The sequence below is a fragment of the Mobula birostris genome, chromosome 3 (genome assembly GCF_030028105.1).
Source record: "Mobula birostris isolate sMobBir1 chromosome 3, sMobBir1.hap1, whole genome shotgun sequence".
Taxonomy (NCBI): Eukaryota; Metazoa; Chordata; class Chondrichthyes; order Myliobatiformes; family Myliobatidae; genus Mobula; species Mobula birostris.
Genome location: NC_092372.1, coordinates 8294556 through 8316231, shown reverse-complemented (window position 1 = coordinate 8316231; position 21676 = coordinate 8294556). Strand labels below are relative to the sequence as shown.

Sequence of the window (21676 nt, the reverse complement as noted above, 5' to 3'; positions counted from 1 at the left end):
TACAGGAGCCTGAAGACACAGACTCAATGTTTTAGAAACTGCAACTGCTCTCTGCCATTTGATTTCTGAATAGTCCACGAACCCATGAACACCACTATTTTGCTCTCTTTTTGCACTATTTATTTTGACTATATATTCTTATTGTAATTTATAGCAATTTTTTATGCATTGCACTGTTTTGCTGCCACAAAACAAATTTCATGACATTAGTGATAAAAAACCTGATTCTGATTATCTTTCTGTAATGTTGGCTCAGCTTTTTCTCCTCTCCAGTAGTACACCCCAACTTGAAACACATCATACTTTGTCATCTTCTAACGGCCCCATTAACAACTTACCCCTACAGCATCAATCGCCTCAACCTGTCAGATGTTTTCCTTTTGTTCTACCCATTCCCCTCTCTACTTTTTGTTTCTCAATTCTGACAAAAGATTTTCAACCTGAAGATCTTCCTTCCAGAGTTGCTGCCAGACCTGCTGTGTATTTCCTGCTTGTCTTTTTTGTTTCAGATTACCAGCACGTGCACTTTTAATTTTCAGAGACCAAGAGAAAAGGGGAAAGGCAAGTAAATGGAGTTAAGTGCCAGACCCCTTAAACCCATTTCCCCCTGCTCACATGCACAAAATCTGCAGCTTTTTTTTATTTGTTTGTAGACAGCAACAATCATATTGTTTGAAGGTCGATGCAACAGCACAGATATGCTGTATCTGATCTGTGCTATGATGCTGACATGTTCAATCGCCCTCTACACCCAATCAAACAATGCTATTAAGTACATATACTTTAGATTCATTCATAGAATTGGAGTTAAATAGTATATTTCTGTTCTCCACTGCTGCCAACGGAACTTCTGAAATCCAACACATTTTCTGCTTTGTTCCATTTCCAGAAGTAGCATTACCGTGCACCCCCCCCTCACCACTCCACACTTCCCTCCGGTATAGCAAACTTATAAAATACCCATGCACGTAAACTCCATATTAAAAGAGTTTCAAAATATATAAAACATAGAACACCACTGTGGACCGGTTTAATATTGACAATATTCTTGCGGACCAGCCGAGCGGGGGGTGGGGGGTGTTCAACTAGGGTTAAACTCACCTCAACATGTCTCTTACAGTTAGGGTTGCCAACTTTCTCACTCCCAAATAAGGGACAAAAGTAGCAGTCAAATCCCAGGACACTTTACCCCAGGAAAGACTACCATGACCATGAAGCCTTGCGCGGGCACCTGTGTGCGCATGCGTGACGTGAGCATATGATGTGCGCTTGCCCTTTTTTCCCACAAATCGGTTTTGCCTTTATCTTCCCAACTATACTGTACATACTGTATTTCTACTTTATATAGGCTGTGTATTTATCATATCATTCCTGCTTTTACCATATGTTAATGTTATTTATTTTTGGTTTTATGTGTTATTTGGTATGATTTGTTAGGTTATTTTTTGGGTCTGGGAATGCTCAAAAATTTTTCCCATATAAATTAATGGTAATTGCTTCTTTGCTTCATGCCAATTTGGCACGAAAGGTTTCACAGGAACGCTCTACCTTAGCGGGGAAAGTACAGGACAAACCAATTTAGCCCAATATACGGGATGTCCTGGCAGATATGGGACAGTTGGCAACCCTATGTTCAAGTTCAACAGTGCATGACAGGGAATGAGGAAAGGTGAAGCTGACTCATATCATTTCCTCACGGCCCGGTAGCACAGGCTTTGCGGCCCGGTGGTTAGGGACCGCTGTTTTAACCAACTCTAAGATCGATCTAACACTTTTCGCCTACATAGCCCTCCATTTTTCTATCATCTATGTGCCTCTCTAAGAGTTCCTTCAATGTCTGTAATATATTTGCCTCTACCAGCACATTCCATGCACTCACCACTCTCTGTGTAAAAACGTACCTGACATCCCCCTAACAACAAAACAACCCCCAACAGCCACAGAAGTGATTTTTAAAAAGCAGCCAGTAGTCTTGGTGAGATTTAGCAGAAAAGAAAATAGTCTCAAAATTTAAAAAATAAATTGCCATTAAAAAAAAATTCAACACGGGTTTTAGAGCACTACAGTTTGAAACACACGACAGATGCAGAACCTTTAAAATAGATGTTATAAAAACATACTAGATACTGAAACTTTTTTATTACATAAAATATGAAAGTTTTTTTTTACATTACACACCAATTTAGCTTACAATAAGAATCACATTTCTACTCACTTGTGGTAGCAACAGGAATACTGGGGAAATTTGTGGTGCTTGGAGTACTTGGCTCTGCTGGTGTTAACATGGCTGGTCCACTGTAACTTTCATTTGGTTGCCTGGCGCTGGGTGGATGCTGAATGGTTTGCAAAGAATGTCCTTCGGTATTCAACAGAGACGGCGGGCCTTCAACTTGCACATAATCATTTACAAATTCATCTTTCACTAAAAGGCTTGTTTGACCTGGAATTAATGGAAAAATTATTAACAGACTACACATTTGGTATTTGGTACTTTCTCTTATAATATGATCTTTCACGTTATCCGCTATTAAAATAAACATGCTTCCAGGCTTCCATAAATCCAGTCTGATCTGACACCAGAAGCTGATCAAATGGTTTAGATCGTCTACATTATTAGGCGTGCTTCTACTTCTCATTTGTCACAAGGTTCATTCAAAGTTTACCTCAAGATTTAGTATGTCACCAAAAATACTTGGCAAATTTCTACAGATATACTGTGGAGAGCATTCTGGCTGGCTACATCATCGTCTGGTATGAAGGAGCCACTGCACAGGATCAGAAAAGGCTGCAGTGAGTTGTAAACTCAGCCAGCTCCATCATGTGCACTAACCTACCCACAATCCAGGTCATCTTCAAAAGGCGATGCCGCAACTTGGCAGCATCCATCATTAAGGACCTTAACCACCTAGGACGTGCCCTTTTCTCACTACTACCATCAGAGAGGAGGTACAGGAACCTACAGACACACACTCAACATTTTAGAAACAGCTTCTTCTAGTCCGCCATCAGGTTTCTTAACAGACAGTATACACTACCTCACTATGCTTGCCCCCTTTTTGTACTGGGCGGCCGGAAGTACCTATTCTACACTGCAATAATATCTATTTCTTATTGTACGTGATAGTGTATTTTACGTATTGCTGTCACAAAACTAATTTCACAACATATGTCAGATTCTGAATACAATTCCATTAGGACTGATGATCTTTAAATACTTCCTTAAAGTCAATATAATAATCAACTTGAAATAGCTGAAGCAAGATTACTTAAGCATGTGCTAATATTTTGTGCTCATGCCAGAATCTGGAGAACAGTTGCTCTACCCCTTCCCACCTTATTCTACTGTGGAGATCGACTGCTGAAAAGTGTTGGGGTTGTGATTTGTTACAGATGAAGAACAACTTTCATTAAGTTTGTTGCCATTTAAATCTTTATAATGTTACCATTTCAGATTCAATGATGCTCCCATTCCAAAGATCCAGTTAAATCATTAATATGCCAATAATGTGTAGAGTACTGATTTATGAAAGCCTCATTAGCAACTTCAACTTTATCAAAAAATTCTATTTATTTTGCCACTTTTGCGTGCACAGCTAATGCATTTGAGCACTTTGAGCAAAATGGCACTGAGCCACGAGGATAAATGTTAGGGAAGTTCACACACAATGCTGGAGGAACTCCGCAGGTCAGGCAACATCTATTGAGGGGAATAAACAGTCGACATTTTGGGCTGAAACCCTTCATCAGGATTGGAAAGAAAGGAGGCAGAAACCAGGGGATACCCAAAGACCTGATGAAGGGGTCTTGGCCTGAAACAGTGACTGTCCAGCTGAGTTCCTCCAGCATTTTATATATGTTGTTCTGGATTTCGAGCATCTGTAAAATCCCTTGTATTTATGTTAGGAAAGTTGGCATGTTTGATAACAATAGATGGGTTTGAAGTAGCATCTTGAAAGGAGCAAAGGGGTGGAGAGGTAAAAGTGGCTGAGGTGGTGCAGTAGAGAAATCCAGAGCTCCAGAACATGCTAGTTATCACCAATGGATTTGTAGATGAGCACAGCAAAATTAAACATAATCATCTTGAGACATAGGGACTGAAGAGATGAGACAGAGGATTTGAAAACATTTGATCTCATGTTTTCAATATTTATTGCTTATTTATTTATTGTTATCTTTTCCCTCTTTCATACTTGCAGTTTGTTGTTCTTTGCGCATTGGCTGTTTGTCTATCCTGTTGGGTGCAGTCTTTCATTGATTGTATTGTGTTTCTTGTAATTATTGTGAATGTCCACAAGAAAATGAATCTCAGGATTTTATATGATGACATATAGGTATTTGATAATAAATTTATTTTGAACTTTGAAGACTTCTAAGTCGTGGTTTGTTTTGCAGAGAGAGAATGTAGGTTTTGGAATAACCTCTAGTAACAGAAAAAGAGCAAAGGAAGTCAGCTTGGGAGTGGGCTTGATACTCAAAATTCATTTATTATTAGTGTAATAATTATCATTTATTAATATATTAGCATATTTTTAATATACTACCTTGAGATTCATTTTCTTCTGGGCATTCGCAGTAGATACAAAGAAATACAATAGAATCAATGAAAATCTACAAAGACTGACAATGTACAAAATACAAACTATCAAATGCCAAACATAATAATAACTAAGTAAATAAATAATAATGAGAACATGAGTTGCAAAGACCTTGAAAGTGAGTCCATACATAGGTTGAGGAATCGCTTCCAAGTTGTGGTAAATGAAGTTATCCACGCTGGTTGAGGGGTAATAACTGTTGAAGAACCCGGTGATGTGGATCCCAAGTCTCCTGTACCTGCTTCTTGGTGGCAGCGGCAAGAAGGCAGCATAGTCTGGATGGTGGTGGGGGGCTTGATGATGAAAACTATTTTGCCATGCTGCCTCTCTCTAGATTCAGATGCCCAATTCAAATCTATCCCTCTGAACATGTTCTTACATGCCACATTCTGATACTTCCTGATTAGTATTGATGGGTAAATTACTTTAAGATTCTGGTAACAGTGTTTGCTGAAATGTGTTTTATTAAATTCTCAAGCTGATACAAGCCAATGCAGTAATGAATGGAGGGCTGCAATGGCCTTAGTTTTCTGGGTTAGGGAGGGGATGCACTGGTCTGAAGTCACATTCCAGTTCACTATCAGCTGGTTGGATTGGAAAACCAATAACAGACCAGACCGTACCTGCTTTTGTTTACTATCAAGAGGTGTGTGAAGATATACTTGCGATGTGGAAAAGGGTGTGTGATAGGAGAAATAAATCAGTATAATCAAATCCTTAACACTTCTGCAGATGCTGGTAATCCACAGCAACACACACAAAATTCTGGAGGAATTCAGCAGGTCAGGCAGCTTCAATGCAGAGAGACAAACTGATGAAATTTTAGGCCGAGGGCCTTCATCAGAACTGGAAAGGAAGGGGGAAGAAGCCAGAATAAGGTGGTGGGGAGAGGGGAAGGAGTGTAAGCTGGAATGTGATAGAAGAAATCTTGTGGGCAGGGGAAGGGGTATGAAGATGATAGGTGGAAAAGGTAAAGGGCTGACAAAGAAAGAACTTGATAGGAGATGAGAATGGATCATGAGAGGAAGGGAAGGAGGGGCATCAGAGGGAGGTGATAGGCACATGAAAAGAGAAGGGGTATGAGGGAATAGAAAAAGAATGGGCAATGAGAAAAGAGTGAAGGGGAAGGGTGAAATATTACTGGAAGTTGGAGAAATCAATATTCATGTCATCATCATTTAGTAATTAAACTATTCTCTGACTCCGGTGCACATGCTAACTTTTCAGTTATATTTTCAATGCCAAGTTAAACATGCAAAACAAAGCTTAATTCGAAGTGACCGAGCCATTTCATTAATTGCGGGGTTGAAATTCTTTTTTCCATTCATATTCAGGAGACTGAATACAACACCAAAATTGAATTTAGCACCTGCAACTCTGAATTAATGCTAGCAGTGCAGACTACTGAGTCCAGTACTCAGTGCATGAAGTGCAGAGTGCAGAAAGGAAGAGATTTACACTGAACAGCTATCTTACAATCAGAAGATAAGAACTAATTAAATTCACAAACCGATTAACCCAGAAGCAATTGGTGATGTTTCTTACCTGAGCTTTGCAGCGTCAATCCTGAGAGATCTTCATTTAATGAAAAAATCAAAAATTAGTACTTATTTTATTTTATTCAAATATTACAAAAATTTAACTACAGGTGCTTTTCTGTAATAAATGTTAAATAAGACCAACATGAGAAAGCAATACATTCTACAATACTGATTGATACCAGTAATGCAGTGAAACCCACTCACTGTGTGGGGTCCATGTCAGTCTGTAGAGATAGGTACCCAGAATTAAGTCAACATCAGTGGTACCATAACAAACAGTGCCCACAATACAGAATTGTGCTCAGGTTTATCAACTTTTAATAAATCCATTCACCTCCAACTCTTACTTCACCACTGAACACAGATACAATCTAACATATCGGTTGAAAAGAGATGGAAACTTCATAGGCCTCTGCTCCCAATTAGAAATTCCAAAGTTGCAACAATTACCACAACCTTTATTCAACTAAATGCAGCAATGTCTAATCTACAGCAATGAATAATTAGCCACTGAGGTCGAGTATCCTGATCCTAATGGTGGTGAGCCTTTTAATTTATTTCTGGGGGTCTTTTCTTAAAACCAGAATCAGAATATAAAGAAACATTATTATCAGTAACTTAAGATTTATGCAAATTTTATTATACAGATCCAAAATTTAAAAGCAGCTCTCAAAAGCTCCTTGGTCCTACCACAGCAGCTCATCATAGTAAAACTGTAGTAGGGTAACTTGATTTTGGTTGCAGGCTAGAGGGATGCAAATGGCAGTAACTTTAAACATGTAGTTTGTATCCCAACTCCCCACTGAAATACAGTCAACCTTCACTAATCCGACTACCTGTAATCCAGTTCCTTCGATAATCCTGCACTGATTTCAAATTTTCCGCGCAACTGTAATTTCAAATTTCCCGGGCCACCATACCAATCTGCTGCGCATTGTTTTGGTTGCGCTAGTTCTGCTCACGTGTTGGCGCCCTCTTGTATGCACAGACAGGCGATGCCTGCTTGTTTTCCTGCATTTATTAATATCACTGGCTCTTTTTTAGCCCTAATTATGGGCCCAGTGAGTAAAGGAAACGCACCTCGTGCTGTGAAGCGAAAACACTGCACGTTATCCATGGTTAACAAGGTTAAGCTCTTGAAAAAACTGGACAGTGGTGTATCGGTGAAAAGCTTGTGCGAGTGTTACAACATTGACTGTACAATATAAAGAAAACTGCTACATTTTTTGCTGATAGTGGCTCAAAGAAACAGATGCGCGTAAGAAAAACAATGAAAGACGGAAGAAGTTCAGTAAATAAAGTGTTGATAATGTGGTTTAATCTTCGTGTAAGTGAAGGTGTTGAACTATCTAGAAATATGGTGAAGGAACAAGCAAAAGTGTTTCATGAAGAACTAGGTCTAAGTTATGAGTGTGACTATAGTGAAAGCTGGCTTCATCGGTACAAGCAGCGTCATGGTTTACAGTTTCATGCAGTGTGTGGTGAAAAACGTTCAGCAGACAAGAAAGCAGCAGTTAGTCTCCGATGAAAAATTAAGCCCCAAGCAGCTGTACAATGCTGATGAGACTGCTTTGTATTGGAGATGTACACCAAGAAGAACACTAACAACAGCAGATGCAGAATCGCCAACAGGGTATAAGGCATCGAGAAATCGTGTGACTTTGCTAGGCTGCTCTAATGCTGCAGGAACCCACAGATGTAAGTTACTGGTCACTGGCAAAAGCTTACATCCCAGGGCCTTCAAAGGTATGACGCAATTTCCTGTAATTTACTGTGCTAACAAAAACGGATGGATTACAACTAGCACCACACTAGAATGGTTTGAAAATTATTTCGTTCCCAAAGGACGAGCTCACTGACTATCTTGGCCTGCATCACAAATGTTTAGTTTAGACAACTGTTCAGCACACCCGAAAGCAAAACTCCTGGTAAAAAAAAACAATGTTTTCGGTATCTTCCTGCCACCAGACTGTCATTAATTCAACCCCTGGACAATGACATATTACGTTCTCTCAAGTCGAAGTATCGTTCCCTGTTTATGAGGCGCCTTTTGAGTCCAGTTAATGCTGGCAGACTGGTAAAGGAATTTATAAAGGATTTTAATATGACAGAGATGATTTACTGTGCTGCTAATGCTTGGAGGTCTGTAGAGCCATCCACACTGAAGAATGGTTGGCATAAATTATGGCCAGGTTCAATGAGTCTGCACCTGGTGAAGACACTGGAAATGACTTTACAGGCTTTAGAATTTCCAAGGAAAAACAGATGATACGTGAAATGCTTTCTTTTGCTCAAGAGCTAACTAATCCTGCTGCCAAGGATCTTGCATCAAGGTTCAATGATGACAATGTTGAGTGGATGAGTATGAGCCTACTGTTCATCATTATACTGACTTGGAAATTGTGCAGATGGTTGTACATCCAGAGAAGGAAGATATTGGAGGAGAAAGCAGTGATGAAGATGAGGACGTTGTAGCAGACTTTCTATTGACAAGCTAATTAAGTGGACAGGTGAATTGCTGAAAGGATGAGAGCAACAATGTTTTATAACTGAGCAAGAAATAATGAGTGTTTATATGCTGCAGGATAAGCTAAGCAGAGAGAGACCAAAATATATGAAACAGCTTACCTTGGAAGATATGTTCAAAAAAATTGCTAAAAAAGTGCAACACGGGAGCTAACACTTCAAAATCCAGTGCCATCAACTTCTGCTCACCCAAATGTGCTGCCACCAACATCAACAGTTTGTGAAGAAACTGTTGTGCCAGTTTCAGCACCAGCTCGATGCTTCACTCATTTTTCAAGATGAAGATGTTGATGATCCTGACAACCCCACACTTGCAGACATGTAACTTTGCCTGAAGGTATATTAAATGTCTCACTTTAGAAGTGGAAGTGCTCAACTTTTCTGTATAAGTTAATTCCTGTACACTTACCTGTACCCTTTATTTTATCTGTGCCTGTACAGTATATTATTTAATTAAAATTTCACTTGCTACTCATTTAATATTTCTGTTTTATTATTACCTAACTTGTACTGATTTACATGATAATTTAAAGCTATGATGAGATGGTTAGCTATTGCTTAATGTGATCCTTCTGTAATTTGGCATTTTCACTAATCCGGCACTCCTCAGGTCCCAATGGTGCCGGATGAGTGAAGGTCAACCTGTAGTTAAAACCATGTTCAATTAACGACTTTGAAAAGGTGGTTAAGAAGATCTATGCCAATGTTGGCCAGAAAGAATGACAGTCTATAAATCAGTGAATTCAAATGAATCAAGGACAGTGGAAGCAGACAGACTAACTGTCTTTGTTCTTGCCGCATGCTTGGAGATGGAGCCTGCCATTTTGTGAAGACACTCTATTCTCCATTTTCTGAGCTTGACATGCTGGGCTTGATCAATGTTTTAAAGAAGACACAATGATACTTCAGGTAATCTGCTGGACGGACGATCATTTCCAAATAAGTTATTTGTGAGATGTTATTTGGTTGGACATAACATGCAGGTTTTTGACTGTTGTTAGTATCTGTTCTGCATGAATCAAGCTTATTGCTGATTAAGAACAAAGAGCCATAAATTGTCGACTGTCACTTGATGGGAAGAGGGCAATATATGGACGCTGGTTTGGAGCCAATAACAAGGTGTTAAAGGACAAACACATGACCTGTGGCCAGTGATACTGGAATGCAATATTTGAATTGAAAAGGAAGAATATAAAAGTGGACACTTCATGTGTGCTGGCAGAAGTAACTTTGAAGAATAAGCATCGCAGATACAAGCGAGAGCAACCCTGTGTGAAACACGAGGGTGAATTGGGACAATGAGGAACGCCTGGCCACCATAAACTCCCTTGCCCGGGTAATACCTTTGTTATTCTTTGACTATTCAGGAGAGTCAGTGATACGAAGCGGGTGTGCTGCACAAGGTATTTAGTGTATGAGTTCCCGTAAAGGTACTTGTCAGTAAATACAGATCTCTCTGTGCCTCTCTAATCATCGTTAGAAATAGTACTTTTTAACAACACCAAAAAGCTTGTATATGTATAAAGTGGTATGAAATTCAGTCTTATAAAAACTTTGAACACAGCTGCATTGTATGATCAACAGATCTCAATACAAAGATGAAATTAACATTAGTATAAATTAACTACAATATGTTGGATTAGATTGTTTAATTGGCATTATCTTTGCAGTTTAACTATTAATACCTGCTAGCACTTTTTTAAATAACTGCTTATATACATGTAACTGTGTAGTACGCTTCCTAGCGGCAACAGAATGTATATGCAGTTTAGAGTGTCCCTAGTCGTTACAGTTCTTTGAATCATTCTGGAAAGCTTTGGAAGCTTTTCTGGTTCTCTGGTGTTTCATTATTTCAACAAGAGCTATCCAATTAGTTGAATCTTATCTATGAATTTGAATGGAATGTTTCTCATCTTTGGGGTATAAAAAGAGATGGCCAAGAAAACCTCCCATCTTATGCCTCTTCTCTCCTGTTCCTTACTATACCTCTACACAGTCCATTTCAATTTTCTTTGTTCTATTAAAGCTTCATAAAATTCCTGTGAAGCAACAAGTTTTATGCCTCTTTTTTGACCTTCAAAAGAAGCTTGGATTAAAAACATCAGAATCCAACAGATGGTGCATTTGCAGTATTAACATGAGTAATAATTAATGTACATAAGATAATTTAATTTGATAGGGAGAAAGTAAAGACTGATGTAGCAGTATTTCAGTGCAGTAAAGGAAATTACAGTGGCACGAGAGATCGTGTTGGCCAAAATACACTGGAAGGAGATGCTGGCAGGGATGACAGCAGAGCAGCAATGGCATGAGTTTATAGGAAAAATGAGGAAGGTGCAGAATAGATGTATTCCAAAAACAAAGAAATACTCAAACGGCGAAATAGTACAACCATGGCTTGGGAAGTCAAAGCTAATGTAAAAGCAAAAGACAGGACACATAACAAAGTAAAAATCAGTGGGAAGGCAGAGGATTGGAAAGCTTTTAAACCCCTACAGAGAGCCACTAAAAGAATCATTAGGAGGGAAAAGATGAAATATGAAAGCAAACTCGCAAACTATTCCAATGTGGATAGTAAAACCTTTTTCAAGGATATAAAAAATAAAAGACAGCTGAGAATAGGATATAGGACTGCTAGAAAATGAAGCCAGAGAAATAATAACGGTGGCCAAGAAGATAGCAGATGAACTAAATGAGCATTTTGCATCAGTCTTCACTGTGGAATACATTAACAGTGTGCCAGATGTTGAAGGGTGAGGGAAGAGAAGTGAGTGCAGTTATTATTACAAGAGAGAAGGTGCTCAAAAAGCTGAAAGACCTAAGGGTACATAAGTCACCCAGACCAGATGAACTGCACCCTAGGGTTCTGAAAGAAGTAGCATTAGAGATTGTGGCGGCATTAGCAATGATCTTTCAAAAATGATTGGACTCTGGCATGGTGCCAGAGGACTGGAAAACTGCAAATATCACTCTACTCTTTAAGAAAGGAGGAAGGCAGCAGAAAGGAAATTATCGACCAGTTTGCCTGACCTCAGTGGTTGGGAAGATATTGGAGTCAATTGTTAAGGATGTGATTATGGAGTACCTAGTGACACAGGATAAGAGAGGTCAAAGTCAGCATGGTTTCCTTAAGGGAAGATTTTGCCTGACGAACCTGTTGGAACTTTTTGAGATTATACATAGGAGAGAGAAAGGGGATGCAGTCTACATTGTATATTTGGACTTTCAGAAGGCCTCTGACAAGGTGCCACACATGAGGCTGCAGTTTAATATTAAATACAGAGGACATATTTTCCTTACATGAATATAGTGATAAGTCAATTGTATCCTTATGTCCAGACTGTTCCACAATTTAGTTTTCGTTGCATTCGTTGCAGAAAACTCCGCTTCACAGAGATATGATGTTGGAAATGGAAGCTACGTTTTCAGTGCTTTCGTAGCTATCTCAGGATATTTAGTCTTGACTTTGATCCAGAATGCCGGCAGAGATGTTATGTCAAATATACTTTTCAGCCCACTGTCATTTGCAAGCTCAAGGAGTTGATCAAGGAGTCGGGCTGTGCAGCGCGGCAGATTTAAAAGGAACAGAGCCTCATAGAGCGGGCAGCGTAGTTTGCGGGCTGCGGAGTGAGCCGGGAGCAGAGTGAAGACTTAAGGGCTTCGGCTCAACGGGCTTAGGCGGAAACGGGCGAGGAAGGTTTGGCATTCATTTTCAGTTGTTATTTGAGGAGAGGGGCAGTATGAGTGTGAGGGCAGTTTGTTGTTCTCGGTGTCGGATGTGGGAGGCCCTGGAGTCTCCAAGCCTCCCGGACGTCTACATCTGCGCCAAGTGCATCGAGATGCAGCTCCTAAGGGACCGCGTTACGGAACTGGAGCTGCAGCTCAATGACCTTTGTCTGGTCAGGGAGAGTGATGAGGTGATAGAGAGGACGCCGGGGCCACGGGAGGCAGACAAGTGGGTCACGGTTAGGAGGGGGAAGGGGAAGAGTCAGGTAATAGGGAGTACCCCAGTGGCTGTGCCCCTTAACAACAGGTACTCCTGTTTGAGTACTGTTGGGGGGGACAGCTTACCCGGGGGAAGCGACAGTGGCCGTGCCTCCAGCACAGAGTCTGGCCCTGTAGCTCAGAAGGGTAGGGCAAGGAAGAGGAGGGCAGTTGTGATAGGGGACTCGATAGTAAGGGGATCAGATAGGCGATTCTGTGGACGCAGTCCAGAGACCCGGATGGTAGTTTGCCTCCCTGATGCCAGGGTCCGGGATATTTCTGATCGTGTCCAAGATATCCTGAAGTGGGAGGGTGAGGCGCCAGAGGTCGTGGTACATATAGGTACCAATGACATAGGTAGGAAAAGGGATGAGGTCCTGAAAGGAGAATATAGGGAGCTAGGAAGGGAGTTGAGAAAAAGGACCGCAAAGGTAGTAATCTCGGGATTACTGCCTGTGCCACGCGACAGGGAGAGTAGGAATGCGATGAGGTGGAGGATAAATGCGTGGCTGAGGGATTGGAGCAGGGGGCAGGGATTCAAGTTTTTGGATCATTGGGACCTCTTTTGGCGCAGGCGTGACCTGTACAAAAAGGACGGGTTACACTTGAATCCGAGGGGGAACCAATATCCTGGCAGGGAGATTAGCGGGGGCTACTGAGGTGACTTTAAACTAGAATGGTTAGGGGGTGGGAATCAAAATAAAGAGGCTAGGCGAGAGGAGGTTAGTTCACAACAGGGGGATGGGAACCAGTGCAGAGAGACAGAGGGGTGTAAAGTGAGGGTAGAAGCAAAAAGTACTAAGGAGAAAAGTAAAAGTGGCAGGCCGACAAATCCAGGGCAAGCATTAAAAAGGGCCACTTTTCAGCATAATTGTATAAGGGCTAAGAGAGTTGTAAAAGAGCGCCTGAAGGCTTTGTGTGTCAATGCAAGGAGCATTCGTAATAAGGTGGATGAATTGAAAGTGCAGATTGTTATTAATGATTATGATATAGTTGGGATCACAGAGACATGGCTCCAGGGTGACCAGGGATGGGAGCTCAACGTTCAGGGATATTCAATATTCAGGAGGGATAGACATGAAGGAAGAGGAGGTGGGGTGGCGTTGCTGGTTAAAGAAGAGATTAACGCAATAGAAAGGAAGGACATAAGCCGGGAAGATGTGGAATCGATATGGGTAGAGCTGCGTAACACTAAGGGGCAGAAGACGCTGGTGGGAGTTGTGTACAGGCCACCTAACAGTAGTAGTGAGGTCGGAGATGGTATTAAACAGGAAATTAGAAATGTGTGCAATAAAGGAACAGCAGTTATAATGGGTGACTTCAATCTACATGTAGATTGGGTGAACCAAATTGGTAAAGGTGCTGAGGAAGAGGATTTCTTGGAATGTATGCGGGATGGTTTTTTGAACCAACATGTCGAGGAACCAACTAGAGAGCAGGCTATTCTGGACTGGGTTCTGAGCAATGAGGAAGGGTTAATTAGCAATCTTGTCATGAGAGGCCCCTTGGGTAAGAGTGACCATAATATGGTGGAATTCTTCATTAAGATGGAGAGTGACATAGTTAATTCAGAAACAAAGGTTCTGAACTTAAAGAGGGGTAACTTTGAAGGTATGAGACGTGAATTAGCTAAGATAGACTGGCAAATGACACTTAAAGGATTGACGGTGGATATGCAATGGCAAGCATTTAAAGGTTGCATGGATGAACTACAACAATTGTTCATCCCAGTTTGGCAAAAGAATAAATCAAGGAAGGTAGTGCACCCGTGGCTGACAAGAGAAATTAGGGATAGTATCAATTCCAAAGAAGAAGCATACAAATTAGCCAGAGAAAGTGGCTCACCTGAGGACTGGGAGAAATTCAGAGTTCAGCAGAGGAGGACAAAGGGCTTAATTAGGAAGGGGAAAAAAGATTATGAGAGAAAACTGGCAGGGAACATAAAAATGGACTGTAAAAGCTTTTATAGATATGTAAAAAGGAAAAGACTGGTAAAGACAAATGTAGGTCCCCTGCAGACAGAAACAGGTGAATTGATTATGGGGAGCAAGGACATGGCAGACCAATTGAATAATTACTTTGGTTCTGTCTTCACTAAGGAGGACATAAATAATCTTCCAGAAATAGTAGGGGACAGAGGGTCCAGTGAGATGGAGGAACTGAGCGAAATACATGTTAGTAGGGAAGTGGTGTTAGGTAAATTGAAGGGATTGAAGGCAGATAAATCCCCAGGGCCAGATGGTCTGCATCCTAGAGTGCTTAAGGAAGTAGCCCAAGAAATAGTGGATGCATTAGTGATAATTTTTCAAAACTCTTTAGATTCTGGACTAGTTCCTGAGGATTGGAGGGTGGCTAATGTAACCCCACTTTTTAAAAAAGGAGGGAGAGAGAAACCGGGGAATTATAGACCGGTTAGCCTAACGTCGGTGGTGGGGAAACTGCTGGAGTCAGTTATCAAGGATGTGATAACAGCACATTTGGACGGCGGTGAAATGATCGGACAAAGTCAGCATGGATTTGTGAAAGGAAAATCATGTCTGACGAATCTCATAGAATTTTTTGAGGATGTAACTAGTAGAGTGGATAGGGGAGAACCAGTGGATGTGGTATATTTGGATTTTCAAAAGGCTTTTGACAAGGTCCCACACAGGAGATTAGTGTGCAAACTTAAAGCACACGGTATTGGGGGTAAGGTATTGGTGTGGGTGGAGAATTGGTTAGCAGACAGGAAGCAAAGAGTGGGAATAAACGGGACCTTTTCAGAATGGCAGGTGGTGACTAGTGGGGTACCGCAAGGCTCAGTGCTGGGACCCCAGTTGTTTACAATATATATTAATGACTTGGATGAGGGAATTAAATGCAGCATCTCCAAGTTTGCGGATGACACGAAGCTGGGTGGCGGTGTTGGCTGTGAGGAGGATGCTAAGAGGATGCAGGGTGACTTGGATAGGTTGGGTGAGTGGGCAAATTCATGGCAGATGCAATTTAATGTGGATAAATGTGAAGTTATCCACTTTGGTGGCAAAAATAGGAAAACAGATTATTATCTGAATGGTGGCCGATTAGGAAAAGGGGAGGTGCAACGAGACCTGGGTGTCATTATACACCAGTCATTGAAAGTGGGCATGCAGGTACAGCAGGCGGTGAAAAAGGCGAATGGTATGCTGGCATTTATAGCAAGAGGATTCGAGTACAGGAGCAGGGAGGTACTACTGCAGTTGTACAAGGCCTTGGTGAGACCACACCTGGAGTATTGTGTGCAGTTTTGGTCCCCTGATCTGAGGAAAGACATCCTTGCCATAGAGGGAGTACAAAGAAGGTTCACAAGATTGATTCCTGGGATGGCAGGACTTTCATATGAAGAAAGACTGGATGAACTGGGCTTGTACTCGTTGGAATTTAGAAGATTGAGGGGGGATCTGATTGAAACGTATAAAATCCTAAAGGGATTGGACAGGCTAGATGCAGGAAGATTGTTCCCGATGTTGGGGAAGTCCAGAACGAGGGGCCACAGTTTGAGGATAGAGGGGAAGCCTTTTAGGACTGAGATTAGGAAAAACTTCTTCACACAGAGAGTGGTGAATCTGTGGAATTCTCTGCCACAGGAAACAGTTGAGGCCAGTTCATTGGCTATATTTAAGAGGGAGTTAGATATGGCCCTTGTGGCTACGGGGGTCAGGGGGTATGGAGGGAAGGCTGGGGCGGGGTTCTGAGTTGGATGATCAGCCATGATCATAATAAATGGTGGTGCAGGCTCGAAAGGCCAAATGGCCTACTCTTGCACCTATTTTCTATGTTTCTATGTTTCTTCCTGCGCTGACATGGATGATTCACCGGGGACATTCACAAATGGGTCACGGACCCATTCCTTTGCAGGTCTTGGGTCATTTGCGGTTGGGAAGTAACACTCGAATTCTGTCGAAAGCGAAGATAGGTGTTCATGCACCAGCTGTGAGCCTCAGTCTCTTCCAAATTCCCAGCTAATGTCGGGAATGTCAAATATGCCCCTGTCCACTCCTCGTCCCCACAGTTCCACTTTGGCTTTGAAAGCACACTTTATCTGCCAACTTGAAGACAGTTGTCATTATCCCCTGAAGTGACAAATTGAGTTCATTGAGCAGGTTGAAGATGTCACACAGATAAGCGAGTTTTGCTATCCACTCCTCGTCACTGAAGTGTGCTGCCAGTGGTGACTTCTTTCCTGAAAGAAATCTCTGTAGCTGCTCTCTTAACTCAAAAACACTGGCCAGGGCTCTCCCCCTTGATAGCCACCTGACTTCAGTGTGTAAGAGAAGGCGTTTGTGCTCTGCATCCATTTCCTTGCAAAGCTGCTCAAACAGACGTGAGTTAAGGGCTTTTGCTTTGATGTGATTGATAACTTCAACAACGTCACTCAATACACTGTTAAGACCAGGTGACATTTTTCAGCTAGCCAGCATTTCCCTGTGTGTGACTGGCATTCAGGAGCAACCTCTTTGACTCAGGTAGTGAAACCAGACTTGTTAAGCCGTTCCAACAACTGTGCTTCAATGTCCTCTGCTATGTCATCGATTCTCCTTGAAACTGTGGTAGCTGAAAGAGAAACCTGTGCCATCGTGTTAGCTGCAGCTTCTCCCAACAGTTCACGGCACATGTACTTGGCAGTAGGCAGAATCAATTCTTCATCAACAGTGAAAGGCTTCTTAGCCTTAGCAATACGGCTAGCCACTAAGTACGACACTCTCAGAGCAGCAGCATTTGTGGAGGTGGTGGCTCTCAGCACTTGCTTCTGTTCCACTTGCTCACGTTTTTTCCACTCAAAAAACTCAATGGGTTTGTCTTTAAGTGCAGGATGCTTGGACTCAAGGTGCTGAAGCAGATTTGAGGGCTTCATTGCCTCATTGGACAGCTTGTCTCCACATGTCACACACAGGGGGCTTGGAGCATGCAAGTCACCGGTCGCAATAAAGCCATATTTTATGTACGACTTGTCATATTTTCTGTTGAAGGAAGCTTTCTTTTTTTGCAGTCTCGGCCTCAGCTGCCTCTACGTTATCATCAACGTTAGGCCTTTTATGTCCCCTACCATCTCTTCCAAAGAAACTCTCAAGCTACCTTTGTTTTTCACTCATCGAGTAGTTGTAGGTTAAAGACCGACTGATGTCCTCGCGTGGGTAATGACCTCGTGTGTGTTCAAGTTGAACAGTGGGCGTGATAGGGTATGAGGAAAGGTGAAGTTGACTCATATCGTTTCCTTGTGGCCCGGTACTGGTCCGCACCCAGTGGTTGGGGACCACTGAGTTAGAGCATTGGCTGATTGGTAGGAAGCAGTGAGTGGGAAAACGACCCTTTTCTGGTTGGCTGCCAGTGACTAGTGGTATTCTACAGGGGCTGGTGTTGGGACCGCTTCTTTTTATGCTGTATATGATTGATTTAGATGATAGAATAGATGGCTTTGTTGCCAAGTTTGCAGATGATGCAAAGACTGGTGGACAGGCAGGTAGTGTTGAGTAAATAAGTAGTATGTAGAAGGACTTAAATAGATTAGGAGAATGTGCAAGAAAGTGGCAAATGAAATACAAAGTTGGAAAATGCACGGTAAAGCACTTTGGTAATAGAAATAAATGTGCAGACTATTTTCTAAACAGGGAGAAAAAATCCAAAAATCTGAGATGCAAGTGGATTTGGGAGTCCTTGTGCAAAAAGCCCTAAAGGTTAACTTGCAGGTAGCGTTTGTGGTGAGGAAAGCAAATGCAATGTTAACATTCATTTCAAGAGGTCTAGAATGCAAGAGCAGGGATTGATACTGAAGCTTTATAAGGCACTGGTGAGGCCTAACCTTGAGTATTGTGAATAGTTTTAGGCACCTCATCTAAGAAAAGATGTGCTGGCATTGGAGAGGGTTCAGAGGAGGTTTACAAGGATGATTCAGGGAATGAAAGGGTTATTATACGAAGAATGTTTGGTGGCTCTGGGTCTCTAATCGATGGAACTTAGAAGGATAAGGGGGGGGATCTCATTGAAACTTTTTGAATGTTGAAAGGCCTAAGTAAAGTAGATGTGGAAAGGATGTTCCCTATGATGGGGGGTATACAAGAGAGCACAGCCCCAGGATAGAGGGGCGTCCATTTAAAACAGAGATGTGGAGAAATTTCTTTAGCTAGAGGGTGGTGAATTTGTGGAATTAATTACCACTGGCAGCTGTGGAGACCAGGTCATTGGGTATACTTAAGGAAGAGCTTGATCGGTTTTTGATTGGACACAGCATCAAAGGGTTAGTGGGGCTGAGAAGGGGAGAAGGATTAGCCATATTTGAGTAGTGGAGCTGACTCAATGGGCCAAATGGTCTAATTCAGCTATGTCTTATGGTTTTAATATAGCTTTCACAAAATTAGTCTGTATAGCAATGGCACAAAAGACCAAGTACATCCTGCATTAAGATGAACAAAGTAGGCACATTAAAACCAATCCTTCAATGAAACCAAACAAGCGGCATTACCTTTTTCTAACAAAATGTGAAAATTAAAGATTATTTCCATATGCACCATATGCAGCTAAATTTTCTTGTTCAGCCGTTTACTAGTGGTGTACCTCAGGGATCTGTACTGGATCCAATGTTATTTGTCATATACATTAATGATCTGGATGATGGGGTGGTATATTTAATAAATAAGTATGCAGATGATACTAAGATAGGTGGAGTTGTGGATAATGAAGTAGGTTTTCAAAGCTTGCAGAGAGATTTAGGCCAGTTAGAAGAGTGGGCTGAAAGATGGCAGATGGAGTTTAATGCTGATAAATATTAGGTGCTACACTTTGGTAGGACTAATCAAAATAGGACATACATGGTAAATGGTAGGGCATTGAAGAATGCAGTAGAACAGAGGGATCTAGGAATAACGGTGCACAGTTCCCTGAAGGTGGAATCTCATGTGGGTAGGGTGGTGAAGAAAGCTTTTGGTATGCTGGCCTTTATAAATCAGAGCATTGAGTATAGGAGTTGGGATGTAATGTTAAAATTGTACAAGGCATTGGTGAGGTCAAATTTGGAGTATTGTGTACAGTTCTGGTCACCAAATTAGAGGAAAGATGTCAACAAAATAGAGAGAGTACAGAGAAGGTTTACTAGAATGTTACCTGGGTTTCATCACCAAAGTTACAGAGAAAGGTTGAACAAGTTGGGTCTTCATTCTTTGGAACGTAGAAGGTTGAGGGGGGACTTGATAGAGGCATTTAAAATTATGAGGGGGATAGATAGAGTTGACGTGGATAGGCTTTTTCCATTGAGAGTGGGGGAGATTCAAACAAGAGGATATGAGTTGAGATTTAAAGGGCAAAAGTTTAAGGGTAACATGAGGGGGAACTTTTTTACTCAGAGAGTGGTGGCTGTGTGGAACGAGCTTCCAGCAGAAGTGGTTGAGGCAGGTTCGATGTTGTCGTTTAAAGTTAAATTGGATAGATATATGGACAGGAAAGGAATGGAGGGTTATGGGCTGAGTGCAGGTCGGTGGGACTAGGTGAGAGAAAGAATTCGGCACGGGCCTGTTTCCGTGCTGTAATTCTTATATTATATATGGTTATATTTTAGCAAGCAGCAATAGTGTTTCATAATGCATTCAAATAGTATAAATTGAAGTAACTCACAAAAAGCTACAGGAACTAAGTGGATCAGGAAGCATCTATGGAGAGAAATGGACAGTTCTTCTTTTAGGGCCAAGACCCTTGCCTGCAGTATTCTGTAACTATATAATATGTTCAAATATGTTGTCAGGAAATAACAGTGGTACCACAGTGTAATCTAATGACTGAATATTCACATAAAACTGGATCAGCAAATTTGTGGATGACACCAAGATAGCAAGGAAGGATATCAAAGCTTGCAGCAGGATCCAGACCAGCTGGAAAAATGGGCTGAAAATGGCAGATGGTATTTAATGCAAATAAGTTGCACTTTAGTAGGACACACCAGGGTGGGACTTAAAACACTGAGTGGTAGAGCACTGAGTAGTAAAAAAAAGGGATCTGGGAATACAGATCCATAATTCTTTGAAAGTGATGTCACAAGTAGATAGGGTTGTACAGAGAGCTTTTGGCACATTGGGCCTTCATAAACCAAAGTACTGAGGACAGGAGTTGGGTTGCTATGTTGAAGTTGTATAACACATTGCAAGGCCTAATTTGGAGTATTGTGTGCAGTTCTGGCCACCTACCTACATGAAAGACCTAGATAAGATTGAAAGAGTGCGGAGATTTACAAGGATATTGCCAGAACTTGAGTTATAAGGAAAGGTTGAATAGGTTAGGACTTGACTCCCTGGAGTGTACGAGAATATAGGAGACTTGATAGAGGTACGCAAAATTATCAGAGGTGTAAATAGAAAAATGCTTAAGATGAACCTGAGTGAGAGCTTCTTCATTCAGAGGGTAGTGAGAATGTGAAATGAGCTGCCAGTAAAAGTGATGGATTCAGGTTCAATTTCAACATTTAAGAGAAATTGGCCCAACCAGCTACATCCACCACCACTTCAATGACTGGCACCTGCCAACAATGCAATAGGACTTGTGAATCACGCATCGGTCTCTTCAGTCATTTCAAGATCCACAAGTGACCAGATCAACCACCAGGAGAAGAATCATACTCGACTACGAGCGATCGCTGATGCTGATGGTCCAGGTGCAGGTCAATGGGACTAGGCAGATTAATAGTTCAGCATGAAGTAGCTGAGCTGAAGAGCCTATTTCTGTGCTATGACGATGGGCAAATCTGCAGCATTTGCTGCAGTGGCATGAGCAGTCTCCAACCAAAACACTTTCAAAACACTAATAAATACCAGATTATTAAACAAAATTTGAAACATGATACACAAAAGCATCAAAATTAGTATAAATCTAAGGTGGAAGGCTGTTGAACTTATTAATTCAGGTTTTTCCAATTCTAATTGTTTTGATATTCATCATGCCTTACTTACATATCAAAATAACATAACCAAAGGTGGCAAGGATGATTAATGATGATGAAAATCATGATGAAAATCCCCTCACCATCAACCT

General features: G+C 41.5%; 1 protein-coding gene across 1 annotated transcript in view; it reads right to left on the bottom strand.

Annotated features, from left to right (window-relative positions):
* The window catches only part of smad4b (SMAD family member 4b), a 112366-nt gene that overhangs the window by 53960 nt on the left and 36730 nt on the right, over positions 1-21676 (bottom strand). The window contains exons 4-5 of the mRNA XM_072252196.1: positions 6141-6170; positions 2216-2440 (exon numbers count right to left, since the gene is read on the bottom strand). Coding sequence (XP_072108297.1) covers positions 2216-2440; positions 6141-6170 — 255 coding nt within the window. The remainder of the gene's footprint in view (positions 1-2215; positions 2441-6140; positions 6171-21676) is intronic.